Raw genomic sequence first — 24758 nt, 5'->3', positions numbered from 1 at the left:
TTTGGGGAAGAAATAGGTGTTAAAAATAATGTATAATAAGATGAACATGAAGCTGTTTTTTGGCTGTTGCAATTGAAGCCCTGGCCGCAGCAATCAGCACCTCCTTCCTAAGGTGCTTGTGGTTATTTGTCCCTCCAGAAATGCCCCTTTCTCTGTCCCATCCACCTGGAGGGGCCACAGCTCTGATAGCCCAAATCTTCTTCACTCACAACATCAAACATGCCTCCACCACCACATGCAATGTGGACAGGACTTTTCTGGCTTGGCTCCTGGTTTTAAAAGCATCACCCCCACCTCGTCCTTGAAGATTTGTACTTTTCTTACACCAGTGATAAGCAAAAAGAAAATACTTCAACTTACTGGATTAAACAGGACATCCAGCTCCAAGTAAATTGCTCCTTTTGAAGCACGTTCCAAGTCTTTATTCTTCAGTGTGTAACAACTTTGTTTACCGTTTCTAATCTATAGTTTGGGGTGGGGAGGGGAGAAAAAGCATCAATATTTTCCTGGCTGTACTCCTCAATATAATTTAAAGACACTGCAAACAAATAAATAAATATAACTCAGGCACAAAAAAACAAACAAAAACACCCCAACAAAAAAAAAAAAAAAAAAAAAAAAAACCCACAGCAAAAAAACCTTCCCCTAAACCCTGATAATATACTTGGAGCCTGAAATACAAAACAACCGTTGGATTAGAGACCTATAAAATTGCAGATTAAATCTCTTATGGTCCAACTTTAATTTTCAGACCTTGTACTTTATAGTAGAGCAGTGCATGCAATAACCAGTCTGAAAATTCTGCCCTGGAAGCCAGTGAGTTGATGGGAAGTAATCAGCCTCCGTTATTACAAGTTTAAAATGGGATTTTTCTTCCAAAGCTTAAGAAAAGGGCCACAAACAACAACTTTACCCATTGCACACTCCAGTACATGAAACCACTTCTTAATGCTTAGTTTATTGCAACGTTATCAAATTATTACCCAGCAAACAAATGCAATCCAAAGAAATGGATCGGCTGAAGTGGAGTGAATGCTAATGTAACAAATGTTCAAAATTAACTAATTCATGTAAAAGACTTCTCCCTCCACCCCACCCCTGAATTTCAATACCATTTCTCTGCTCTGATCCACCGGTTGGCCCTATCTCATTAAGCATCTATTAAAAAAAAAACCAACCAGCCCAACAACAAAATACCTTCCTTGCCATTTTGTAAACAATTTGGCTCAAAGCAAAAGCATTCTCACTTCAAAAATGATGGCAGAAATGTATTTATTATACACAGTAGGATATGTATTGATTAAACATTTGGCTTTTTAGGAAGCAGACCAGTTAATTCTAAACAGCAGTAACATAAAAAACTGCAGCTTACCAAAAAGCTACATTGAGGGACTGTAATGATCAAAGATTAAGGATAACGGAGGAAATTTGAGGGCATGAAATTGCAACCATATTTAAAATGGCTATTGCTGCTCTGGCATTTAGAAGAGGCACTCATATAAACCATGGTAGAAATGAGTAAGGGAAAAAAAGGTGTAATAAGGAACCAAGTGATTTCACAAGACAAGGGAAAGGTCACTCTCTTTCCCAATGTTGCTACACCCTTTCTATACCAAAACAGTCAAAGGGTAGATGGGATTTCTGCCTAAGGGTTGAAAGGGAAGAGGGCTCTCACAAGGACCAACTCTGCATCCTCAGTGGTGTAAAACCAGGAACTCCAGCTATTATCTCTCATCCAAAGCTTTTCAGTTACAGAGACTTATGTGGAATTCATAGAACACCAATAAATAATAACAACAACAGGCACTGCACTAAACTGATCACAAAGCACCTCTGCTTCCACCACAAGAGAGTACACACAGTGGTGGAGCTGGCAGCAAAGGATGCTGCAGCTCCCAGGGAAGGGACAGGTACAAAAACATTTTTCAGACCTGCAGCCTCAAAACAGAAGAGCTGCCAAAGTGATTAGACCCTTTTCTAGGGCCAAATGGACTGGCATCAGGAGGTCCTCAGGCCAGCTGCCACATACAGCACTGTCAACCCATCATAAAGGTTTCTGCTCTTTCACCAGTTTGCTTTTCCCCCCTTCAAAAAAAAAAGGCAAAAAATTTAAATTTACTGAATGAAAACAAAGTTTTGTTTGGAAAGGAAAGATTTTGTTAAATTTTACAAATTAAAGGATAAATGGTTTTACTGATGGAAGGGACACTGGGACAGAAGGATTTGGTTTGAGGTCACTGGTCCAACAGGATGCCCCAGCAACAAATTTAGCCTGAGCTTTGATTCATGGATTCTACTGTGACAGGATAGAATGTACTTTATTCCCAGTATGTCTGCAGAGGTGCAGATGTCCAGTATATACCACAATATCCTAATTCTGGATCCTCCATAGTTATTAATTTTGGAGCTGAATTTCCATGTATTTCAGGCACACATATTTCTCATGGCATTTCATTCAGTTACACCAGAAGCAACAGCTAGTGGGATGGCCTCTTTATATTCTAACATCTTTCAAAAGCATAACCCACAAGGAAAAGAAATCTGACACAGGAGCTAAATTGATAGAAAAAGGAAAAGAAACATTTCTGAGTGTTTAAGCCGGATACTGTGGGGTATTCTGCACTCAAAAAAATAATGCTTTGGGGAAAAGACTCCTCATTTTAAGAGCTGGAGTTGAATCAAACATTTCGGGTGCAGCTGCAGGTGTTTTCACACAGAAAGCTTTAAATCAGCAGCAAATAATTTCCAGCTCTGCCTGTATTTGTAAATAAGGGTTGCTTGGGAAACTTCTTTAATGGTGTCATTATTATTGTTGCTGCTATTCTTAAATTGAACAGGGCAGGAAGTAATGCAGTGCAAATAAAGTTTTAGAATCCGATTTATTTGGCATATTTAATTCTAAGTATTCCAACTGTCTGGAAAAAGATGTGCAATTATAACTCAGCCTAAGACTAAACATTCATAGAGGTATTTTAGCTTTAGACTTTCTTCAGCAAGAAAAAAGTACAAGAGAAGAACGACAGGCTATGAACTGTCTCCATTGCATTTTCGTTTGGATAGAAAGAAAAAAAAAAACTGAAAAAGAAGTCAAACAAAAGACTCTCTTACAGTTTTGGCACTGTGCTAGGGCAGCATGGTTCAACAAAAGGTACAAGGTAATTCTAAGACCCACAGCTGCATGGAGATTACACTGGTGGCATGTCTCGACTGTGCCCACAAGAAAACATGCAAAAGAGCCTCGAATACTCCTCATTTTCACTGCATCCTGTTCTTGGGCCAGAGTTCAGATTCTGTTCAGCTTCTCCCCCAATGCTGAAAGATAGACAGTCATATTCATTTTGCATCTATTTCTTTCTTCTCTCTGGGTACTTTCCCCCAGTCTCTGCTATTCCCAAAGACTGCTTAAATGCTCTCTCCAGCCGTGGAAAAGAGCAGCCAGGGCTGGGGCTGTAGGATGAACCTCAGTGTCAGAAAGATCAGGCTTCTTCTGTCACCCAAACACTTTTTGCTGATGATGTCACACAGATTTGACTCCATGAGTAGTTCTGATAGCTGTATCTAAAACAAGTTATCTTTCCTAAGAATATTAACATCTACTTACGGGAAAAGGAAAGGAAAGGAATATTCAAACTAAATGTGAAAATATCTGCAGGTAAGCATCTCAAAGAGACATAATCAATATTATTCCTTTATTGATGATGCTTTATATCCTCACTGAATACTAATGCCTGCATTCTCTGAAAGCTTCTTATTAGCTTACTGGGGCTCAACCACCAAGCAAGACTGCCCATAACCCTGGGATTAACATGAGGACAGCTATGTCTACCACACCCACATGCTGCATTTTGCAAGGTCACCATCAGAAAAAAAAAATAGTCTGGATTTTCATCCCATCGGAATTCCTGATATTTGGGGCATGATATTTTCCTCTTCTGAGTCAACACAGACAAAACCATATCCATATTTTCACAGAATGGACTGTATATTCTATGTCACATCCCTTCCCCATACAGGACCACGAAAAGGAAATTATCAGTTGGAAGAAAAGCTGAAATTCTTTTTTGCAATAAATATTTTGACCTACAGAGGCACTTGAGGCAAAACACTCCCTGAAGTTGCCTCTAACAAAAGGAAATGTTGAGGTACACAAGACCACCATCCAGTCAAGGTCCAAAGTGCACCAGGTTCCTCTCAAACGGATGAATATATTTGCTAAACTCTTTGCACAGATGTCCCCAGTAAAACAAATGTGACTAAACACAGTATTGATGTATCCAGCCAATGTTAAATCTATTAAGCAACAACCTTCTGACCGCTTGGGAATTTTAATGAAATAGCAAAAGCCAAGATTGATATGACACAAAACACGGAGAAGACAGGACCCTTACGCAGCAAAGCGTGTTTTTTCATTGCTCTTGTCTCAAAGAAATATGGTTTAGTGGCTTTTTTTTTTACATTGATTTTAAGAAAACTTCACTCTGTATACAGCTTTGATGCAGATTCAATGTCATATATTGATGACCTGACAGAAGAACGCTGGGTTAAACCTCTGTACATCAACACCCGTGACGTGTGGAGAGGGTAATGGCTACTCTCCAAGGGTAATTCATCTAAAGCATTTGGGACCTCTGATATTCCTGCTTGAGCTCATTGCTGATGCACAATGTCATCCCATTTGCCCTGCATACCATAAAGCTGTCTTGTAATAGACACACACCTCCCCTTTTCAAAGGACGTATTTCCGCAGGAAAAGATGAAAGCAAGCCACATATTTGATCCACCTGTACGTGAATAAAGAGGTTTTTGTTCCCCCCCCCAGTCTTGCCATATGCACTGAACCAATTTTGTACAAAATTCCTGTTTCTTCACCCCAAAACTCTTTACCCCAAACACTTCACTTTGAATAACCTTCTGTGGGATCCGAAGTGGAATGGAGATTTGGGTTCTTAGAAGAGGACTGTTATCCAAAGACCAAGGAGATATGGAGCTGATGGACTGAAAGAAAGCAGGCAGGGCTCTCATACAAGGGCTTCGAGCCAATCTGAGGAGGAGCTGAAAACCCTTGGAGCACAAGGATCCTAGGTGATACTTGAGACAACATCCCTGTTGATGCCTTTTCAGTGAGCAGTGAGTGGCTGGGAGAGAATCTAATGTCAGAAACAAGGCATTGTTTTTCCTGGAAGAGATGTGGGGGATTTTTCCCCATTCCAAAAGTCCTGGTTCACTATGAGGATAAAAGAACAGACAGCACACTTCACAGCTGCCTCCGTTGCATAAACACAGCAATTTCACTTCTCTCAAACTCTAAAACTTTCTCCTGGAATGAATTGTGCACTTATGGTCAAGTGCTAAGTAAGTGCAATCGTCAGGTGTTTGCTCTCTGAATCCAGGCCATCCTTTAGACAATTAAGCATGCCAAAGGCACACTCCTTGTTTTCAGTGGTCGTTGGCTACTGACCTTGCCTGGCACTTGGAAATATTTCATAGACCTCTTCCTGTCGGCTGGAAAAAAAGGGTGCAGCTGAGGACTACTCTGAGCTGATAATCCAGCAGATAAAAAATATTCCATTCTGCACTACAACTGTTCACTCAAAGGCTTTTCTACATGAGGATATTTGATATACTCTGCTTTCAAATTCATTGAAGCACACTATATGCTCCCATGTCTCTAATAACTTGCAGCCTTCTAGGAGATAGGAGTCTCTTGAAACAGAAGAAAAAAGACAGACCCTCACAAAGAGACACACGGTTGCCTTTACTAAGATCTGGGACACAAAGGAACACAGAGATAGAAAGGACTTCTTTGATAATTAGTTCAAGTCCCCCAGAACCTACAAAACTTCTAAAACCTATCAAACTTCTTTCTTGAAGTAATAAAGTTTTTGCCCTACTTCTCTGTTCCCCAGGTCCTTCTTCAGTTTCTGGCACAAAAGCCTGTTCTATTCAGTGCACATGGGCTTCCCTTCCACTCCCCATGCTCCAGGATCTCCCTCCCAGCCCAAGAGTTGGCCCAGCCATACTCTATGGGTCACCTCTGGCAAGAGAGGGATCCATTTTGCTGGATACCCTGGTAGCAGTAATCTGTGTCTTTTCTAGATTAAATTGTGCTTCTGTGAATGTGGCTGACTGTTGGGGTCCCTCCCCCGCCGTGTAGCCCTGGGAGAGGGGCCCTGAGGGCACAGACACGGGGCTTCCCTGCCCCTGCTCAGCCTCGTTCCCATTGGTTGGTTTGTGTTCCCTGCGCGGGCAGAAGGACCCTCGGGTCCCATGACTGGAACAGTTCCTGGGCAGAGCTCCGGCCATGCGGCTGGAGAAATAAACATCTCTGAAACAGCTATCAAGAATCTGTCTGTCCATATATATTTCCTTTCCACGGGACTCCTGGTTTGATATATGCGTGTTGCAGGATCCCCACTGCAACAGCTGACCAGAGCAGTGTTGGAGATGAGGTCTCACACATGCTTTAGAGGAGGACAGTAATTTGACAAAAAGGACAGGAGAAAAAAAGTACAATAGGTTGATCAACGTGGAAAAGTTAAAGCTAAACCACAAAGAACTTCTCTCTCTCTGTCCCCAAATTCAGTTTATTGCTAGCAAAATGTGCATTTATTCAATTCTGCTTTATCACATCTACCAGCACGTGAAGTTTGCAGCTTTAATCATCATTTGGCACCCTAAAACTCCTCTCACACTGCCCAGCTTTTTTTCTTAATTGATTCCTTCAGTAATCCTAGATCACAGTCAAGGATGAATGGGAAGAATACGTAATTTCACTATCCCTGAATTTTTCCGCCGTAAGATTATTCCTGTGTTAATGTCATGATGAGGGTGTAGTCATGTTTGCAAAATGCCAGTGTGGGACTACTGAACACATTTAACCCAAAATTCGTTGTCATATTAATTAAACATTTCATATCCCTCCAACATATACTTTATTCAAGGCAATTTTTCATTAAGAAAAGAATCTAGTCATCCATGAACAATTCCTGAAGTAAACTTACTTCACGTGCTGACAGCTCACAAGTCAAACTTGTGCATTTTTAACAAGAAAAAAATGGCAAATGCACATCTATTTTCAAAAGACAATTCAATGTCAGGCAAATATTAGGTCTGATTACATACAGAAATTAAATCTACGTGATTGTGAGGCTTCTCTGAGTATTTAACTTTTGTTCTCTTTTAGTATATTTATCTAAATGCTTCAAAGGATACATTCAAAGTTAAAGTCAAAATTACAACATACATTGAAATTCCCATTTCAAGAAAAAGAGCTTAGAAAATTCCAATTCTCTGTCTGAGCAGACCAAGTTAATAGGTGCAAAATGTTTTTAATCAGAAGCAGAGATGAGTATATTTACACTAGATTTGACTGAAATAGGAGGCAGAGAAGTTTGGATGGGAAGGAGGAAGATCAGTTGGCAAGGGAAAGCATAAACAATTTTTATTTTATTTTTTTTTTGTCTCAAACCTTGGACACAAAAAACCCTACACTGAATAGTTTGGACATTACCACACACATGCACTCCCCTCCTCTGCCTTGTTACATGCTTCCTAAGGGATACTTGACAAATGCCTATAAAATCAACAGAAAATCCAAATCTAACATCTCCTCACTGTGAGCCCACACAGCCTGCTGCCGATCATGCAGGCCATTTGGCAAGCACTGGGTCTGCAAGAGAGCAGCTGCTCCAGCCACTCTCTTCCAGTAACATCAGAGATACGAGGACTTGGGGAAAAATTAGCAAAGTGATCAAAAATGGAATAAAAGATGTTAAGAGGTTTTTTCCTCCCTGTAAACATCAAATAATCCTCCATGCCCAACTGACTCTAATATTGTTCTAAAATAGGAGATACTGACAACTCAAGCTACAAAAATAGACAAACAATCTAAAATATCCCCAAAAAGATCACAGAGTCTTAGCCACAGAGGGAAGAGCATTGTAAAGCTCACAACAGCGTGTGGGCCGCCAAGAGCTCAGTACTTACTCCTCACATTTTATATCTTAGGCTTTTTATATCCCCAAATTGCTGGGGTTCCCCTGTTTCAGACTCCAGCGTGAACTGTAAAGAGCACAGGGCGGATGAAAGCAAACACACTTTTGTGAAGAGATTCAGAAGTAACATTGCCTTTAATTTGCATATATAAGAAATACACTTGTTTAGACAAAATCACAACAAAACCGGAGCACACAGACCTATTTCTTTCCCACTATAAAGCATTCCTTAGTTTGGGATCATATCCTCTAAGTCAGTTTAAGAGTTTTTTGGGCAGTTTATTATTTATTTGGAAATACCAAATGTTTCAGTCCCTCTCTCTGATCTTGATCGGGTCCCTTGCCTCAACTGTGCTTATGCTGTGAGGCTTATATGGCCTGCCTTGATCAGATGGGACCTTTGCTTTCCCTCTAGAAATCTCCCATTTCTCCAGCCTCTGCTAGGACAGAGCCCCACAAATCCATCACTGCCTCTTCTGCAGCAGCCAACCTCTAAAACTCAAAGACAAATTCTTGCCTTAACCCTGGAAGATGTGTGCCAGCGTTTCTGCAGAGGTGAATATGCTTTCACAGGCATGTTTCAAAACAATACTGCAATTCTGTACTCTGCAATTTCAATCAGGATCCACCATCTGCCTATTTGAGAGTGCTATTACCCACAGCATCACACCGAGCGTTACCGAAAGCATCTCACCACAGCCTGTGGCGCTGGAATCAGGTTATATATGGAAAGCATAAATGTCACCATAGAATATCCTGACTTGAAAGGGACTCACAAGGATCCTTGAGTCCGACTCCTGCATGGGACAACCCCAAGAATCACACCATGATGTTTGCACAACAGATCATCTCCCCACACATTTGCACAGGGCTCAACTGCACAAATATCTGTCACAGGCTCCCCTCTGCACAGGGAACCTCCTGCAAGGCATCTGCCTCACAACTCACAGAAACCCCCACACTTACAGCTAAACGTGTTTACACAACTTGACTAATATGACACAAGAGTCCCATGATGTTTCAAGCCTCATCTACTAATTGATTTAATAAGTCACAGCCTAGAAAGTTCTTCCTATGCCTTACTCTAAAAGCTACCAGAAAGAACCTTCTGTGACACTGCACGTACACATGGAGCTGTTTACGTCCTCTTGATCTGGTTTGCTCACTATTATTACCAGTCTTGTTTCAAAATTAAATCAGTCTTACCAAACACAAAGCTGCTTTCCCCCCATTTCTCTATTAAAGTCTTTTAATGATCCTTTCATGTTCCACTCTCTTTAGCTTGGCCTTTTTTGGCTATTTCTGAAAAAGCTTCAACTCTCTAATCTCCAGAGCAACCACTTTCCCCTGAGCTCGCTTTGTTTCCAGTTTTGATTTTATACTCCCATGGTAGCGCTCACTCCTCACATATTTGTTTACAGAACAAAAGCCACCAGTCTTTAAAAGCACTATGGAGTGGAAAACACCCCTTTTAGGTAATTTTATTCAGCTGTGCCAATAACAACAGCTATCTCTAGTCAATCCTACTGCGATGTGCAATTACTTTCTCGGACTAAAAGGAAGCAAGACGGAACAAAGACATGCTTAAAATGTTACCTTCGGAAGATGATGTGGAAACATACAGAACAACTCAATTATGTTTTCAGACCTACATGGCACTGATGAAGTACAGACATTTCTGCAATTTGCTTTCCAATCAACCAAATTTGTACTAAGATGGGTTGACAGCGCTCGTTAAACTAAGGAGAACTATAAACACTGCCAGCTAAGGCATGTATAGATCACAAAACCTGTTTAAATCTGTGGGGGTTTGTGCTACGGGGGGGACAAAAAATGCAACTTGTTCCCAGCCAACCATGATACATGCGGTAAAGGTAACTTACAGACAGCAAAGGGATGGCAACTTTTCCAAGGAAATCAGGGGGTTTATCTCCATCTTCATCAAACACTGTCACTTCCAGAACATCGTGAATATCTTTAATAGGGCTGGAACAAAAACGTGCAGACACATAAAAAAATAACATTTAATACACATGCACACAGCCTCCTCCACAAAGATCCGAGACTACTGTTTTACTAATTAAGTTTGTATTACCTTGGAGTATATAACCAGCATTTAATTAAATTCCCCCCCCCAAAATGAATCAAGTGATGGGTATTCCCCAAGCTTCCCCCTCATGTTTCAGTTGCATAACTAGGTGAAGAAACTAAAAGACAGTGACCTTTTTTTTTTCTTTTTGTATTGGTGATGCTATCAATGTAAAACTCAGCTCTCCAACAGAGAAAGCTGGTGACTGGGAGAGGTCAAGGGCTGAATTCAGACCCAAGCTTCACTGCATTAAAACTGCACAGTGACACACACCCACAGAAAATGTGTTGCAGAAAACCTGGATATAAAGTGGAGGGCTTTCTGGTGGTGTTGAAAGCTCCAGCTGAAATGGACTCATCCACTCAAAACAATCCACACTGCTCCAAAATAAATCTAAATCATCAATAGCTTTTAAGGGGTTTAATTAATTTTTTTTTTTTAATGGACAAAAATCTAATGAGAGATGCGAGTGCCTGACTGGCTCTGCAGATTTGGTGCTTGGATTAACCAGGCAACATTAGTAAGAAAGTTAGAGTCCATAGCTGACATTTTTGAGACCCACAGGAAGTACAGACACAAACTTTCTTTTTAAATAAAATAAATTTGGATTGTTATTGGATTTATTTTGCTGGCTGAACATCCAACAAGACTCATCTGCTGGCACAGTCTCAGAAAAAACAGTGATGAGTGGAAGCTTCTTGAGAACAGACAAAGTATGAGAAAGGACTCCAAGGGACAAGCATTCAGCTGCACCCCTGAATTAAACAGAAATCCAGCAAAGTATTTCTATAAAAGAAATCAGATAGCTTTTCTTGTGTTCTCATCCAGCCTAGTATTTACGAATGTTGCTTCAGCAAGAAGTTGGTAATTTTCAAACTGTTCTTCCAGTGGACAGATGCAAATGTCACAAATGTTTCATTGCCAGCCCTTTCAGCTGCCTTCCTTGCATAGACTGCTGCAGTCTTGGAAGATGTTTATCTCATTCACTTATTCACAAAAATCTTTGTCAGCATAAAGCAAGATTAAAAAATTGGGCTGCCTAAAAGCAATACGTAAATTATAACTTTTAATATTAATAAAGTGGCCAAAAAAAAAAAAAAAGAATACCTTGATTTCTATAAAAATTTTAGCATCGAATTTGGAGCATGTTTGACTAGTTTAAATTCAGAAGATATACCAAAACCAACATGAGCCCTAACGCTCTGCTTATTTCAAATTAAACAAGGATTCTACCAAGGTACAATGAAATATATTTTATTTTAAGTTACGGAAAATGTAGGCGTGAGTATCTGGTCTCAACTTTCTGCTACATTATATCTTGGATCAAGCTATGACTCCATTATGTCTAGTCATGATTCTTCCTATAAATATCACAGTAATTTTTCTTTTAATGACTTCTATTAATAAACTCCATGCAAGAACTAGTAAAAGGCAAAAGGCTTTAATTAAGTTATATTTGAGATTTCTCCAACATCCTCTCTGACTATGAAAAAATGACATATCTTAAACTTGACCTTTGCATTTTCTCAAAGTCAATAGCTTTCCTAGTTAAGCTGCTGACTGGAGTTGCTGCACGGTTTCCAAAGCAATCCACTTACAATGTGAAAACTTTGTTCCACTCCGGATTGAGGTTCTTGTAAACGGTGTGCGTTTGAAGCATGTCATTTCCCAGCTCCAAGACACAGAAAGGATCACTTTTGCCTAGGGAAAGAAAAAAAAAAATTAAGTGGACCAATTATGGTATTTAGTATGCAGTAGGGCTGAGGAAGCAATTGGTTAAATAAAATTAGATCCATTAAAGCAACTGCAAAGTGCTCCGTTCTGTTGGAACGACTTGCCAAGGAAACAGTATCTCTGACTCATCCCCAGTTCTGGGAACTCCAACACTCACCTTATAGCTCACTCTGGGGGCTTCACTCTAATACCTGAACTCTGAGACTTCCAGTGAATTATCTCTCAGTCTTTACAGCAAGAAAGATCTTTTCATGTTGACAATTAATTACTCAGATGCCCTTAGGAAAGCAGCACCATTGTTCTGACCCAGGGAAGCAGCAGTGCTGCAGTTACACTCCCTATTTTATCCTCTGCTTAGAGCCTGTTGTCTTCTTCAGTAGATTACAGGATTAAGTATCCGCATCAGGAGAAAAGAAGCACAACACTGACTGAATCAGCAGCATTTCTTCAATTAGTTCCATGTGAGCAAGTCCTGGAAGCTATGAAGGCTCTACACCATGACACAGTTTAAACAAAACCCAACATCAACTGGAGAATCCATGCATGATCCAGGTATTGGACTTACAGGAAATAAACAGAGCAAACCCCCCAAAACAAAAAAACAAAAGAGGGAAAAAAACCCTCTTCTGTAAAGAAGGATGTCAACATGGAATCTGATAGCTGTAGACATGTTTGGCTAATGTATTTTTTGATCACTCACATTACATGAATTTGTAGTTTTCCCAATTCATTGGAGCTAAGCAGTTTCCTTTGTGAGCAGAGTGGCCCCTTATCAGCATGTCTGGCTCAGTATCTGATTTAATCTCATCTCCAATGCTCATGTACAACTCAGCCACAGACACTCCAGCCTAACTTTTATGTAGGCAACTAAATATGTCAGCAATGCAGGGATTTAGATAGCAGACAAACAAGATATTTAAGCAAAAGCTGTCCTTTTCTTAATCCTTATTATTAATGCAGAGCTTTTAAGGGTCTTACTCTCAGAAGTTTATAAACTAAACAGGAATTTTTCCCGTATGTAAACAGTGGGTATTAACTAGTCAATATTGGTAAAGTTTAAAGACCATGTGTATTACTGGAATATATTTGTCTTCTCCTTTTCAGCTTACATGCCCATTCCCTGATAAGTGTGGAAAATGCACGTAGCCTTTCAGAGAAACTGCTTGAAATGCAAACTGGTATATGCCAAAAACAATCCCACTGTATAATTTGGTATTCTGAATGCTATTTTTTGGTCAGTGAGCAAATGCAGTGTTTGAGAAGAACTCTCATGCGTACACAGAAAACATCCAACAAAGCAGAAAAAGTCATTTCCACGTCAACAAAACTATTATCTAGGAATATAAAAGCATGGAAGGCTCAAACTGGACTAGCTGTGGTTGAAGAGCTTCTACATATATGATACAGCTGTCTGGAAACCAGCCCAAAATTTATGTCAAACAGTAAAATATGGATTTTCAGAACACTGTCCGAAACCAAAGCAGATACTGTGTGTTTTCTGATCACTATCATTACAGCAGGCTAAAAACTTGCAATTAAAATCTATGATTACAACATACAAGCAACTGACAGAAATCCCAATCACAGCAAAATCCAATCTTTACTATGGAATAAGGTATAAGGTGGCATCACCCCCACTGCTCTGCAGGAGTTGGGGGATATAAGACTCATGACTGCTACAGGAAGGGACAGGGAAGGGGCACTACCTGCTCACACTGCTCCTCTATTAACCCTTGGAAATCTTTGTACCTTTGATTCCCTCTGTGATTTTCCCTTTATTAGATTTTTAGCTGGGACTTTGAATTTACTTTTATCAATAACAATAAATCTGAGCAGTCTCCTTGGCAATGCAGGAAATATGGCACTGCTCTAGGAGGGCTCTATTATGGAAGCCCATAATTGCTGCACTAATCATTTATGAATGGCTCAGAACAGATAATTAATCTTTATGTCTCTCATTTCATGATCAGAAATTATGCTATTTTTACCTAAAATGGCTGCATCCTTTTGCAATTTGGTGGGTCTATTACAGCATAATACTAGGATATTTTCAGCACTGCCATTGAAAAACAATTTGTCATTTGCTTCATGAATCAGGCTCAAAGCCTGGGTTATTTTGAATATAATGACAGACTGAGTAACCTTTTACTTAAGCAGAATTTCATTCTGTGCTATGCACAAGGAATGTGTGTCACATACTCTGTATGAAAAGTCTTTGAATTGCAGAATCAAGAACCTGCGTGTCTCTTCCAATGTTCATTATCCACCCACATGCTCCTGTTTGAGTACTGAGGGAAAGGGGGCCAAATCCATCAGTGATGCAACTGCTTTAGCATCAGCAAAGTTTTCCAGAGGGTAAAAAACCTTCTGGGCTCAGCTCTTTCCATGAACACTGTCTATATTAAAACATCACATATTTCTAGATGGAATCTTTGGCACATGGCAAGGCTGGGGCTGCTCTGCTGCGCTACACTTATTAAATTAAATTAGTCAGCAAGGTGCAGTTGCACTCCTAATTCCATATGGACATATACCTTATGTCAATTTAGCTATGGATTTCTTTACAAGTTTCCTTTCGTTATTGACAGGTTTTGTTTTGTTTTTGTTTTTTTTTTTAATTAAGTTCTTCAGTTCCTTAAAGTACTGCTCTCTGCACTAAAGTTTTTTTTCCACTTCAGGGTTAAGCATTGAATTGAATATAGTCCTAAAATAGTACCATGATTAATCATGGGCTTTCTCCTTTGCTCCTTTTTTTAGGAGCAGCATTCTCTTATGCAACAATGCCTTCACAAATACGAGAGAATGGGGCAAGAGTGTTTTCCCTCTAGCATCTTCCCTGCCTTTATCAACAAGTTATCTTAAAAAAAAATGACTATGTCAGCAAATACACAACACACAATGCTGTGCCTGTGAATTATGAGCTGCTGAGAGATAGAGAGGGGAATTAAAAGGTCTCCAGAATCCTGGAGAAGATGATAATAAAAATAATAATATCCAGGCAGTCGCTACAGAGAAGTATCAACCTCCTAGACATTCCCCCGAGGTACAATATAAAGTTGTGGTTTTAAAAGGTGTTAGTGTCCACTGCTGTCAGGACCAAGCACAACTTGAGGTACAGATCAGTGGAAAATCCATACTTTTCATGGAGTAAGAGCACCAAAAAGGTCATCCCAAATTGAAGCCTCAAATAAGCTGTAAGAGAAAGCATCGCACTCACAGCCCCATTGCTGATAAGCTTTCTCTTTCAGGTGACAGCCTGCAGCATCACCAAACCCACACACGCAGCACCACACCAGACACCCCAAAATCTTTCAGTCTTGCTCTAAACTCACAAGATACCAGATAAAAGATGGAGAGGCTTTGCTTTGCAGGTGCTTTGCAGGCACCTTGCAGGCACCTTGCAGGCACCATTGCTTTGTATCAGCTCTTATTTTACATATTCCTGATGGAAAAAACCACTTAGCATGACGTGCTGTTGGAAAGTTATCTGTCAGACTGCTCAGGTATAAAGGGAAATTAAGATCTCCATCCGCTGGACCTTCCCACATGCTTCTGGCAGTCGAAGCCATTTGGTATCTCAGTTCCCCGAGGCATGTTTCACCGCTGGAGAGATGATGGGATGATTCACTTTTCCTTGATCAACTGACAGTTCTGCACAAAGTCTATCATTTGCAATATATTATAGCATCATATGCTGTGAAACAGAAATAAAATACCAGAAAAATCTGCTGCCATCAGGTCCACTGCCTTTAAAACTTTGACTTGTAAGAAGCCAATGTCCTTTATGTCCCGAAAGGAATTCTTTATACACTGCAAGAAGAAAAGCACAAAGATATATAAGCAACAGAAACTACTGAACTATTAAATAGCTTATCACAGAATTGTTTAGGTGGAAAACAACCTCTAAGATCATCAAGTCCAGAAATTAACCCAGAACTGCCACGCCTACCACTAAACCATGTCCCTAAAAACCACATCTACATGTCTTTTAAATATCTCTGGCATTGATGACTCAACCACTTCCCTGGCCAGCCTGTTCCAGTGCTTGACAACCCTTTTGGTGAAGAAATGTTTCCTAATATCCAATCTAAATCTCCCCTGGCACAACTTGAGATACACTTATTCCTTCCTGAGCAGCTTTTGAGGATGTGGAAGCCATCATATAGCTTTATCTCCCAACATTTGAAAGTCCAGAAAATAACCTCCCTAGAGGAAGAAATAAAGCTAAGTATATTATTATCTCTTCATGATATTCAGTGTGTCATTCCCCACGATAATCTTAATACAATTCAAGTTTGCAAAGAACAGCATTAGTTTAAAACTCAACAAATACAAACAGCCAACTTGCTTGGGTCTATCTGCCCTGCCAATCTCCTTGTCATTCAAAATGCAACAACTATTCCATTTAATAGTTTTCTTTGGTAGGGGACATGTTATTATGACTGGAGAATTTTATTTTTTGCCCTGCAATTTTGACTATTTCAAAACTAAAAAAAAAAAAAAAAAAAGAGAGAAAGAAATAAAAAAGGAAAAAGAAAAAAGAAACACAAACTCACATAACGCTGAGAAATCTGTTGTCGTTCGTTGGGGTCTCCCAAAGGACAGACACACAGATCAGAGATAGACACTCCTGTACATGGGGCAACAGCAATCAGCATCAGCAGGGACCCTGGATGTTTTTCCAGAGGCAGCTCCAAGCAATTGGTCTGCTTTGTTGGCAGGGCAGTAATGTCAACGTGGCACCTGGAACGACATTGCCATGGGTTAGATAGTAAAAAAAAATAATAATAAAACAACATTTGTATTGATTTCAGTAGCAAGCAGACACCAAAACTTATTGCTTCTTCAAGATGGAAAGAATGCAAAAAAAAAAAAAAAAAAAATCTCAAAATTAAACACGGGAAACCAGCAAGGCAATTTCCATTGCACTTACTGTCAAGTTTTGCTTTCTGGTCCGTCTGCTGGTAAGGGGAAGTAAAAGGTTTGGGCTGCAAGTACAGGAGGAAAACTTAACTCTGGCCTGCCTCACCTCCCCTCTAAAATCCCCCAGTGTTTTGTCATGGATTTGAAACACAATTTTATTTCACCGGGGGGAAAAGAAAAGGGGCAAATGCAAAATTTAAAACATTAGTCTAAAATAGATTAGTTTCTTTAAAGTCACATACTCCATTTTATGCTACATTATACTGTATGCCCCAATCTCTTTTACAAGCCTTACTAGAGCTACATTTTCAGTGTACTGTTATATTTCCCAAAGGGAAGGATTGTCTTAAAAGTCCCCCCCCCCCCCCCCCCCACTCCTTGCACATAATACGTATCATTAACCTGATACTTCCCCCAAAAATAAAACAAAGAGGATAAAAGAGAAACATTCATAAGAGACAATAATAAAATATGAGTATGGGCTAAAGCAGAGAGATCACCAGGCAGCCAGTTATACATGAAGGGAGTGGTTAAATGCAACAAAAAGCCTAATCACTTGGCTCAGCTAAATGCCTTCTATTTAGAAGTCCAGTTAATGGAGTGGAACTTTCTTGAACCTCTGTGGGGCTTGGCTTGTAAGAACAGGCTGAGCAAAAGTTGCAGATGAAAAAAGGGTAAAAAAAAAAAAAAAAAACCAACCAAAAAACCAACAAAAATAAGGAAGGAGAAGGTTTGCTGCCACACTGCAAGAGGAGGGACATTTCTCAAAGGGATGGGCAGTGGATGATGGAGAGCAAGGGGGTTTTGCTTCGCTTAATGCCTGCCGACAAGTTTTTATTTAAACTAAACTTGTTAAGGTGTTGTCTTAATAGGCTAAAATTCCACAGGGTTCCCCCAGGTGGGTTTCTTCTGGGTAAATGGCGCATGTAGTGTTCCTGATTGATCCCATTCCAGTAGTAGAGCTGGAGCAGTTTATGCCCATCTGCTATAAATTGCATGCTTTCCGCTTCTTAACAGCCTATTTTCTGTGAATGCTAAAAGGGGGAAAAAAAGGAAAAAAAAAAAAATCTCAAAACATTTCAGCCTGAGAACCCAAGAAACCGTGTTAGGAAGTAAAAGCCACTGCTCTGATGAGTTTCTAAGTTGTCCAGTAGCTCCATGTATTACAACACAACTCCTTAAGCTTCCTCTGACCACAATTAACCGGAACAACTTTGCCTTAAGTGTGCTCTTTTCTCTCCACTGCTCTGGAGGTACAACAGGTTTCAAGTTTACTCTTATTAACTGCTTTCAAGTGCTTTGAAAGAGAAGGAAAATAAACCAGGCAGAGTACCAAGACGGCTCGGCGCATAGGCTGCCTCTCAACACCATTTCCAAGTGTGAGAGGTTGCATTTAAAGCTCATTGCTACGCCTAGACTCTTCAGAAAGATATGACAGGAAAAGTTACAGCAGGAAAGAAAACAAAACAACAACAAAGAGAGAGAAAAGACCTTATTTCTTTTTGAGAAAAAGTCCTTATCATTTCCACACTGGAGGTCAGCATCACCCTGGCTGCATTAACACCACTGTGTCTCAGGCTGCAGGAGTTTCAGTGATACTTGGGGTATCAGCACAAAAGGGGGCATGTATCCTTATCATGGAGTTTAGTTTGCTTTGTGGTTTTTTTGGTTTTTTTTTCCAGATGAAGAAACTGAAGGAAGGAGAGGGGAAATCTCAAGGTCACCCAGCTGGTCTGTGGTTCAGCTGGCAAGAGAGGCCATGTCTCCCACATCAGCATTTCATACACCACCCACTCGACACAGTCCACAACTGGGAAAAGCTGCAGTTGTTTTTTATGTTTAAAACTTTCCATGGAGTAAGACAGAAAACACAACTTGTTCGGACAACAGTGCATCTCCCACCAATAGATAACCTCAGAACTCCATCATATGTCAAAGTTAAATATAATTCCATCTTGTTTTGGCGAATTGGAATTGCTTCTCTTCTTAAAATAATTTGATTCGCATAAGGTCAAAGAAAAGATGGAGAATAAGGGTGTGGGAGTCAGAGGGACACACATGTGGAAGGGAAAACAGCAGGAGGTGGAGTGTAAGTATTTCTTCCTCAAATCATGTCTCATTTCTGTGCAAACTAACTTTCCTTAAAACATCTGTGTTCACTCAAGGTATGCCTCTATTTTCTTGTGAGGAGCTGAAAAGAAAATCCACATTTGCACTGGAAAAAGGCTTAAGAAAAAACAAAAAAGACAACCTGTTTCATTTAGGTTATACAACATAATCGATCAGACTGCAAAGGATGCAGCTTGGTAAAACAATTAGACATTCAATTTGCTATACAAATTCAGCAATTTCCACACAAACACTTCTACACTATTAAAACGAGTCTAATGATTTTCAAACTACTTCCCTCGTTCTCTTGAAACAGAAACTCTTCCTTTCTTTCTTCCTCAGCTATCTGCAAGATCTTATTACGGATAATTATTTCACAGGAAAGTAGCAGGAGATTATTGAGATGGGCACAGAATCAAACTAATGGAGGTAATCAACTTTTGTTTAAAAGTTGCCTGATCTGAATGCAAAGGGCAAAACTCTCAGAATACTTGTATTTCAGGTGATACAAATGATCTCCTGAGTTAAATCCTCAACAGTAATCCTATCTCAGGATAGGATAGCTCTGCTTGTTGTCATCTTTTGCTATGTTACATATTAAATTCAGACATAATCTTTCACACAAGTGGCTACATGCACAACCTATAGGGGCTGCAGTTCTCTAAGTTAAGAATGCATTGTGCACACAACTGTAACACTTTTCTTTCTTTTAACCACAATTAATTAAATGCTTTCCTTCCACCTCCTGATCAATATTGAGGTCTACACCCCTATATTAGCTTCTAGTCCTGTAGAGCTTTAGTTTTCATTTAAGACTGTTCTTCTGATTTAAAGCCCTCACCTGTAGCTTCTTTTTCCCCCTTTTTTTTATTCATTTTGCAGAGGAATAGTACTCGAGAACAGTACACAGTAAATTTGGGATTAAAACATCTGTTTATCAGAGAATCACATGTTAAAATTTCACTAAAAAGTGCTGAGGTTTGCTTCTTACTAGCCATGGAGTTGTATTTTACTTTCCCATTCACAATTAATTAAATCATGACAGGAATCTTTAAATATATATAAATACATACAAAAAAATCTGTACAGAACATTGCCATTTTACTCCCTGCAGACTCCTTGAAAGCCCTTCACAAAAGAGATCAGGATCATTACCACAGAGTACAGAAAGATGTATCTGTGATTAGTACCTGGAATTTCAAATACCACAGGTGTCAGGGAAACAATTAGTAAGGTCTCATTATGACTTATTCCATGGATAAATTTTGTTTTTCTGATTCATCCCAGAGCCTGGTGAAACTTAAGTGAAGGTTTTGGTTGCAGCCATAGTGGGGATTTTACTGCTCCATCCCAACAGCACAGCCTTTAAAACATGGGTTGTTTCTTATTGCAAAGACAGTTTCCTGGAGGCATTCATCATAAAGATATTGGATGCACTCCAGTCTCAGAGCTCATGGGCTTAAGTTTAGCAATTTTTGTAAAACCTCTTTCTTGAGGTAAATATGTGAAGGAAAACCTGTCAATGTTCTGCAGCATCTCTTTTTTCAGAACATATCCCCCAGTGCAGAAACACTAACAACCTGGCATAAACAATTTAACTCTGCCTGGACAAATTCTGCACACGTTAACACCTTTGTTTATTCATATACATTAACAGCGTCTCCTGTTTATAGCATGCCTCTTATCCCAAAGGACACAAAAAGCACTCAATAAATGTTACTAACAGTCCTGTGCAGACTAAATAGAGGGATTATTTCATCCAGCACCAAAATGCAGCCAGCCCTCAGTGCCAGACGCTGCAGCTGAACCACTCAGGGCTGCGGGATTTTAAGTGAGGAAGAGAAATTGGACCCAGCTGAAGCTTTAAGGAGACTGCAGGTAGGCTGAATGTAATAATTTAGCTTGTGATGTGCACTGACAGTGAGGGTTTGTTTTGTGATAGAAGGGTGACATGAAATGCTTCCTCACTAATTCAGAAGCAGACAAACACCCCAGGTGTTTGTGCTCAGCACCAGAGGTGCAAGGCATTCCTTATTCTACATGTTCCATGCTCTCCACAGACACTTCAGGTCCTATTTCAGGAACAGTATTTTACCTTGAAACCAAATTATGCCTGGGAGAAGAACCATATTCCAGAGGCTTAAGGCATCCATACTATCTGAAATCCTGGGTCTAAAGGAATTAACAGGAGTCTTTATGCCACAAAAGTTCTGCCGTCGGGATTATCAGATTTGACTCCGCTGTGAGCACCTCCAACTTCATTTAAATATTAAAAACATGCATACATTTAAAGGTTTAACCAGCACAGCTGAAGGTTGAACAGGCTGGAAGGGAGCATAATGAATTCTAACTCTATTCATAAATAGACCACAAAATTATTAACTCAGATCCAGAAAATTTTGCTTTTTCCTTAAAACCATGTGAATTATTTGAGGGCAGTTGGCTGTACTGCTGTGTGTAATGACCGAATATAACCCACAAACATTTCACTAAAGAATATTTCTTACAATGATGTTGTGAAATCCAGAAATCTCACAACTCAACTTGGAAATCATGGAGACAATAAACATGGCACCTCATAATGCTGTTTTTCCAACAGAATGCTTTTCCAGATTAGACTGCATTTGAGCCCTTCATAAAATATTATTTATAGGGTGTCAAAAAGTTTATACATTGTAAAAACAATACTTGTTATTATGCATTTGGTGTTTACCTATTCTTGCAATTGCTCTTCAAAAACTAGTGTATTTTTTCCTGTTTTGATGCTACAGCCAATTTGCTGTGCTTAAGACAACAAAAGCAGAAAATTTTCTCTCCACATAGACATCAAAAATAAATTTAAACATAGAATCACGGAATTGTTTGGGTTGGAAGAGATCTTAAAGATCATCTTGTTCCAACCCCCCTGACACAGGCAGGGACACCTTCCACTAGAACAGGCTGCTCAGGGCCCCATCCAACTTGATCTTCAACACTTCCAGGGATTTACCCTGGAAGATTTACCTTTACTTTCAGGTAAATCTACCACACAGACCTCACCAGTGCTGAATAGAATAAGGGTTTCACTGATAGTTTTTGCCACACTAAGTACCACCTGCCAGAAACCAGTAGGAAAATAAGGGGGGGAAACATAAGGAAAAATTAAAATAAAGGGGAAAAACCTGAGGAAGAATTGCTCCAGCATCAGGGAGACTGACCTGAGGCAGCTGCAAACACTGCTTTATTTCTTAACTCTAAACAGAATATCAGAAGTAATGGAAGTAACTGTGAGAATGGAAGGAACAGATTCATCTTCAGCCACTTCTCCATGTGATGAGCAACAGCACTCAGCCAGAAAGAATTTCCTGCTCTGCAAAACCACAAACATTTGTAGAGCCAAAGGGCATTGTTCTTCTCAGTGAATAGTTTCAAACTATTTGAATGCTTGAAGTAAGAGAATGTTCTTATGAGTTACTGTTACTTAGTAAGCAAGCTGTGAAACCCTGGCCAGGTGAGAGCAGCAAACAATGGCAGGCAGGGTCCCCACCCTCAGGAAATTTAGAGTTGTGGCAATGATCCTGCCAGCAGATGAGCATGGACAGAACAAAGAGGGTCTCCAGTAAAGTGAAGGGTTCTTGGTGCTGCTGCATGTACCCAAGAGCACAGATGCTGTTTGAGGAGATGGGTCCACAGGACAATGCTGAAAGCCAAAGGAAGGAAGGGAGAGGTACTACTAAGAAAATAACACTGTACAAATTCAGATAGAGTGGCATGGAATTAAAGCATCATAGAAGAACACAACATCAAAGTGTAAACAGAAAAAAAGGGACACCACCCTCAAAGGAAAACAAAGATCCCTGGGCTGGCACTGGCAGAGTGTATAAGGATGTGGAGCAATATCACCACAAAAATACAGAAAAATCCTGCCTCCTCAATGCCACTGAGTCCCTACAATATTTTGGGTTTTAGAGGCAGCTTGGGTGTCTCTGCATTCAGATTTTGGCTAATCAATTACCTATTAATAGGTTTTAATAAACATAATATAAACATAACCTGGACATTACTGGAATAAGGAGAGAAAAATACATTATGATGCTGGTAAATGAAAACAAATTGATCAGTTAAAAAAAAAGAATAATCGAAATCACTTTATTTTTTGTACTTGCCCCATTCTCCCCCCACCAAAACAAAAAAATCTAACTCAAACCCAACTTACGTTCCCAAAAGCTCCTCGTGCTTTTTGTTATCCTTTCTCCACACCTCAATGTCCAACATATCCTTCCTGTCAGAGAAGTAGTGAAAATCAAACTGTTCCCTCCACTGAGGATTTGCACTCTTACACAGTGTCTAGAAAACATGCAGTTATAATATTTACTTTTCTTAAACAGTACTTATTTTCACAGTAAAGCAAAAAGAAAAAAAGAAATCAACTCTACAGAACAAGGCTGGATGTTAGAGCATCAAGCACTAATGTCATTCCAACCAAAGCCCCCCAGCCCATCACATATAGTCTCATCTTCCTAAATATTCTCTTTCCTCCCTCTCATTACAACAGACAGTTGTTATCTGAATGAATGGCTGGAGAAATTCTGAAATACAAGGTAGACCACCAGTTCCAGTGGGCTGTGGTCATCATTCACCATCACACACTGGAAGAAATCAGGAACAACCCTTTTGAGGTCAGTCACCTGGAAACAGGTTTGAATGAATTAAGGAACCCAAAGCCGTATTTTTTTACCCTTCTGTGTTAAACAAACAGCTCAGCCTTGCAGATTCACAACACATCTATGGACCATTAGAGAGATGCATGAAAAGGGATTGTAACAGGAATAACATCTATTTATTCTAAAGTAACTAAACCATTTGTTATTTTTCAAAACTACTTTCCTAAATAAAAAACATATCATGACCTTGGTTTGAGGTCTGATGTGAGGGACAGAGTGCAGGTTTCAGATGTGCCTACATCCAAATGTTATGTTCTGCGAACTTGCTCTGTACATTTTGTACAGGAGGAGGTTTGTTTTCTCCTCCTCTGCACTTCCAGTTCATGACATGCAGAGCTCTTGCTCTCTCAACAGAGTATTATTTTAATTATAGCCTCTCTTCTTACTAGACTTTGCAGATGAAATGTGTATCTTTGGGAACCCCATTCATTTCTTAGATTCTTATGAAACTGAACTGTATACAGATAAACACAGCCTAGAAAAATAAAAATTAATATCAAAACCACGGAACATTTTGTCTGTTTAGGGGGCAAGTTCTGCAATATATAACATATTTTTCAAGAAAGGAACTTTAAAAGAATAATAATTCCCCTGCACTGGAAACCATTTCAAGTCTACTTCTCCAGCAGACCTAACACTGGAAACCCAACTTCTGTACTGGCAGAGAACAAAACAGATGTGTGATGCATGTAGCTTTATTTCATTTCATATTAATGTCAAACATCCATCAACATGATGAGTATGTTAAACACACAAAACACAGATAACACACAATATATTCCTAACTTGCACTTTCTCTACTGGCATGAAAACGGAACAAAATGTTAATGCTTCTGGACTGGTCTCCTGGTGCTGAACTCACTTACCTTAAAGAACATCAAGAATAGTTCCATCTGAGGCAGCAACACCGGTAAAAGAAACATCAAGCACCTTATTGACTTCAGACATCTCAAGGAAATCCTTAATACTTACCTTGCTCTTGTATCTTTGATCCCCCAGTTTGAGGAGAATAAAAATCTCTGCCAAGCCCCCCCTGGGCATGTTCTTCCCCTCCAAGAGGGTGATGGTGACCAGCCCGTTCCACAGCTGGTTCTTGCGCAGAGACTCGGAGAGCCGCACGTTCCGCGTGAAACTCGTCTGAAAAGCAAGGCAGCAACATGAAATGTTTCAAGACCCAAAGACATTTTCATGCTCATGTTAACTGTG

General features: G+C 39.7%; 1 protein-coding gene across 7 annotated transcripts in view; it reads right to left on the bottom strand.

The window, feature by feature from the left end:
* Nucleotides 1–24758, bottom strand: part of MCTP2 (multiple C2 and transmembrane domain containing 2) — a 122642-nt gene that overhangs the window by 47622 nt on the left and 50262 nt on the right. For 6 of the 7 annotated variants that reach the window (XM_048317941.1, XM_048317944.1, XM_048317940.1 and 3 more), the window contains 7 exons: nucleotides 24525–24689; nucleotides 23045–23175; nucleotides 16374–16560; nucleotides 15534–15627; nucleotides 11682–11784; nucleotides 9878–9980; nucleotides 361–462 (listed from right to left, as the gene is read on the bottom strand). In XM_048317941.1, the coding sequence (XP_048173898.1) occupies nucleotides 361–462; nucleotides 9878–9980; nucleotides 11682–11784; nucleotides 15534–15627; nucleotides 16374–16560; nucleotides 23045–23175; nucleotides 24525–24689 (885 nt within the window). Of the gene's footprint in view, nucleotides 1–360; nucleotides 463–9877; nucleotides 9981–11681; nucleotides 11785–15533; nucleotides 15628–16373; nucleotides 16561–23044; nucleotides 23176–24524; nucleotides 24690–24758 lie in introns of those variants that run through there. The other variant, XM_048317947.1, reaches the window with a different exon arrangement.

Source organism: Corvus hawaiiensis, chromosome 13 (genome assembly GCF_020740725.1).
Source record: "Corvus hawaiiensis isolate bCorHaw1 chromosome 13, bCorHaw1.pri.cur, whole genome shotgun sequence".
In the NCBI taxonomy this organism is placed as follows: Eukaryota; Metazoa; Chordata; class Aves; order Passeriformes; family Corvidae; genus Corvus; species Corvus hawaiiensis.
The sequence above is the reverse complement of the archived record's forward strand: the minus strand, read 5'-3'. Positions and strand labels throughout refer to the sequence as shown.